The sequence below is a fragment of the Harpegnathos saltator genome, unplaced genomic scaffold (assembly GCF_003227715.2).
Source record: "Harpegnathos saltator strain DR-91 unplaced genomic scaffold, Hsal_v8.6 scaffold802, whole genome shotgun sequence".
Classification (NCBI taxonomy): domain Eukaryota; kingdom Metazoa; phylum Arthropoda; class Insecta; order Hymenoptera; family Formicidae; genus Harpegnathos; species Harpegnathos saltator.
Window position 1 is genome coordinate 30,068 of NW_020230652.1, and position 4,176 is coordinate 34,243.

General features: G+C 31.8%; 1 protein-coding gene across 1 annotated transcript; it reads right to left on the minus strand.

Moving 5' to 3' along the window:
* Positions 1–741: 741 nt before the first annotated feature.
* LOC109504253 (zinc finger BED domain-containing protein 4) lies at positions 742–2,289 on the minus strand. Its single transcript, XM_019843381.2, has 2 exons — positions 1,453–2,289; positions 742–1,105 (listed from the first exon to the last, which is right to left on the minus strand). The coding sequence occupies exons 1-2, from the start codon at positions 1,930–1,932 to the stop codon at positions 830–832; spliced, it is 756 nt and encodes a 251-aa protein (XP_019698940.2). The 5' UTR covers positions 1,933–2,289; the 3' UTR covers positions 742–829.
* Positions 2,290–4,176: the final 1,887 nt, after the last annotated feature.

Here is a 4,176-nt window from a genome sequence, read left to right on the forward strand (position 1 = left end):
GACTGGAGGGTCAGATTACTGAAAAATCGTGCTTATTTTTGATAATGATTTTGTGATGAACTGAATAAATATATAAAGAATGAAAATTTTACATATATTTATATAAGATATGAAGAGTAGAAAAATTTTGTTTTTAAACAAATATTCATATAAATATACGTCCATTTAAATTTTAAACGCGTTTTTCTCGAAATTTTATTGTTCAACTTTCTGCAGTGATTTCTTTTAAACTGAGCTTCGTATCGATTTGAATAGAGATGTGCGAATCAAGAATTTTTATGTCGAATCGAATCGAATCGAATCTCATTTTTCAAATTCGAATTCGAATCGAATCGAATCATTAAAAAATTTAACATGATTATTAAACATGCAAATAATGATGGAAGATTTTAATACGAAAGGGAATATTGATAATGTAACATAATCTTAAAGTAAAATATATATTTAAATAAATTTAAATTAAGTTATTAATTATAAGTTAAGTTAATTATAAATTTAAGAAATACGTATTAATGCTTTAAAATAAAATGAAATCTTATTTATTAATTTTAATTATTACAGTAGGTCTATAGTACATGTCAACAATATAATATCAATATAATGTCAATAAATATAAAACAAACTAAACTATAACTGAATAACGTAAATCACAGTACGTAAATAAATTTATATTAAAATAAAATGAGATCTTGGATACGTGCGATTTTTAGTACGTAACGTAAAATATTAATCTTAAATGAAGTTAAAATAAAAAATAGGCAATACCCATAATTTGACTTTAAAAGTTTTTAACTTTATTTTTTAGGATGTGTTTTTCAATTCAGTGCTGTTAACGTTTCCCAAAGCGTGGGTAATCGAGAGCTGACAAATTATCGTGGCAAAATATAATTTGTCTCACATTATCTGCTAATAGATTTGTTCTTTTATTAGTGACTATATTTCCTCCCACGGAAAATACTCTCTCACTAGATGTTTCTGTTGCGGCAATATTAAGATAATGGCGTGCAAGAGGTGCCAAAGTTGGAAATTGTGAAGCGTTTGCCTTCCACCACATGAGTGGATCGTCTTGTTCTCCGATTGTGGGTAACTTCGGATAATTCTCCACCTTTGTATGAAATCAAAATTTATTCTAATTAATATTTCTCGAAAATAGGGTAGTCAATAGTAAGAATTATCTTATTCAGAAATGCTAGAATATAATTACAGTTTCTGTAATAAAGACGCGTTTATATTCTAATATCTCAAGTAATTTCTGATAATTATATTTTTATAAGTATAAAAATTTGAATCACTATGATGTAAATTTTATAATTAATGTAAATGAGACTGACTGACTTCAGAAAAATATAGTAATAAATACGAATTTGTTAATCAATTATTGCATATAATGATAATTAAATTAGTTTGAGATGATATTTACAAAAACTATAAACATCAGGAAAAAAATCTTACTTCTATTGTGATTTTTGCTTCTTCATTTGGAATGTTCACATTTCTTATATCAGTCTTCCTTTTCAGATGACCCCATTTACTTTGTTTAGAGAAAACTTCTGCTTGTGAAGATTGAATTTGAATTGAAGCCTGATATTCAGAAGTGGTTATATTTTTTTTTCGATTTTCTATAGCCTTCTCTTCAAGTAAAGAAGTACTGTCTTTCTTGCTAAGAAGAGCGTCTTTAAATCTTGGGTTAAGTAACATTGCTGTTCTATATAATGGTAAATCCCAATATTCTGAATCAGGAAATCTTTGCTTTACGTTGGCTAAAAGTTTTCTTGCGAACATTATACCTGTCCCTCTTGATCCTTTCCTAATAATATCTTCCATTGATAATTTAATTTCAAACAGGACAGGTAATATCATAGATAGAATTGGTTTCGTCCGGCTATTCATTTCAGCAGTGAAGGTGGCAATAGGTTCGTAAAACTTCAACATATTCCTCTATTAGCTTCCATTCTTGAGTTGTAAGATTATTAATGCCTGCTTTAATGTGTTCGCTGATAATTGCAGGTTTTTGCTCCACAAATCTTTCCAGCATCAAAAATTCACTATCCCAGCGCGTACAAACCATTTGGATCAAATCATGATTCGGGATTTTGTGCTCATATTGGAAATGTTCAAGTGATTCTCTTGCAGATTTACTCCTATTGTAACGACCCACTATACTGGATACTTTTTCTATGACACCATTGGCATTCATTTCTTTCCTTGTATCACTAATTGTTAATTGTAGAGTATGATTATAACAAAGAATATGTTCCCAAGATTTTTTTGTAATAGCTTCAGCCATGTCAAAATCATCATTTAAATCATTATTTAAGTTGCATACAGGATCATTACTAAGTGCTTTCACCATATTAGTTCCATTATCAGAAACTATATACTTCTTTATCTTTCGATCACATAGATCTAATTCAAAAATTATATCTTCCATCTTTTTACAAATAGCCGCAGCATCAGGTTTACTAGGAAATGGCTGACAATCTATTGTCATTTACTGCATGACAAAATCTTCGTTGAGAAATTGTAACGTGAAGGCTATATATGAATCGCCAGATCTAGAGCTCCATAAATCAGTTGTCATGCATATTGCACGAAGAGTGCCTTTTGCAAAATGTATTATTTTAAGCATTCGATCTTTTAATTCTTTATATATTTTTGATATCACTGACCTTGAAAATGTTGTGCGGCAGGGGACAACATATTTTGGCTCCAGAAGAAATATTAAATCCTTGAAAGCTGGTTCCTCGACAATATTATATGCATGTAAACCCTTAGAAATAAATATAGCTATAGCTTTAGTTATATCTTGTGCTTTTTGCTCGAAGGATCGTAAGCCATTGTGCGATCTAAACTTTTTTTTAGGGGCATCTGCCTATTAGATTTTTCTTTTAATTTATTCTTTGTTACAGTTTTACTTTCTTTAAGCTGTTTTAATCTTAAATATTCATTGTATGAACTAACATGTCTCTTCAAATGATTTTGAAGAGTCGTTGTTGTACTAGTTGGAATACTTCTGACAATCTTGCAAATATTACAAGTAGCTTTATATTGGCTTTCTTCAATTTTAGTAAAAAAATGCCAAATTAATGCATGAGGTGCATTGATCTTTGCCATATCAGTTGCACTAACAGTTTCTTGAATATCAAAATTATTATTACTTTCATTATCCTTCTCTTCAGTATCTTGATTTTCCTGTCCAATCACAAAATTAATGATTTAGGTTATTTTAGTTATCGAAAAGAAATCTTATCTCGTATTATTTTCATCAATTTCTCTATACATTACTTACCATTTTCTTTTTTTGCAAGCTCTAGTACTGTCTTGATGCATACTCAAATTCAACATATCTGAATTACTATCTGAGTTATCGACATTTAAATCTGAATTATTCTCCATAACTAAAAATTGTCTAAAATAATTTATAATAATCATGCATGTGAAATCAAAGTGAAAGATATAAATTCACATAAAAAATTTATATTCAAAGTTTATCTAACATAATTGTATGTGTACAACTAACGTTGTGTATGTACAATTAGCGCCGTGTACAATTAGCGCCATGTACAACTAGCGCCATGTACAAGTAGCGCCGTATACAACTAGCGCTTTGTATAACTAGCGCTGTACGAGGGTGGACCGATAAGTACTTAGCCTACAAAAGAAAAACGAAAATTTTGGAAAAGTGGCGATTTATTTCTCAACATAGTCTCCTTTTAGCTCGATACACTTGACCCAGCGATGCTCCAACTTCTTTAACCCGTCTGAAAAATACGTTTTCTCGAGGTCTGCAAAGTAGGTCTCCGTGGCGGCGATGACCTCCTCATTCGACTCAAATTTCTGCCCGGCGAGTGACTTTTTCAAGTTTGGAAACAAAAAGAAGTCGCACGGGGCCAAATCTGGAGAATACGGTGGATGGGGCAGCAGTTCGTAGCCCAATTCGACCAATTTGACCGTGGCGAGGGCGGAGGTGTGAGCCGGTGCGTTGTCATGGTGGAAGAGCACTTTTTTCTTCGCCAAATGGGGTCGTTTTTTCTGCAATTCGGCGTCGAATCGGCCCAATAATTCGGCATAGTACAGCCCTGTGACCATTTTGCCCTTCTCCAGGTAGTCGATGTAGATCACACCTTGTGAATCCCAGAAAACGGTGGTCATCACCTTCCCAGCCGATAGGACAGT

Bases quoted from the DNA above. Each gene is read 5' to 3' on its own strand.
- LOC109504253 (XM_019843381.2), bottom strand. From the start codon at position 1,932: ATGTTGAAGTTTTACGAACCTATTGCCACCTTCACTGCTGAAATGAAT. The intron at 1,106-1,452 runs GTAAGATTTTTT...TTTCATACAAAG, and splicing joins AAGCAAAAATCACAATAGAA to GTGGAGAATTATCCGAAGTT.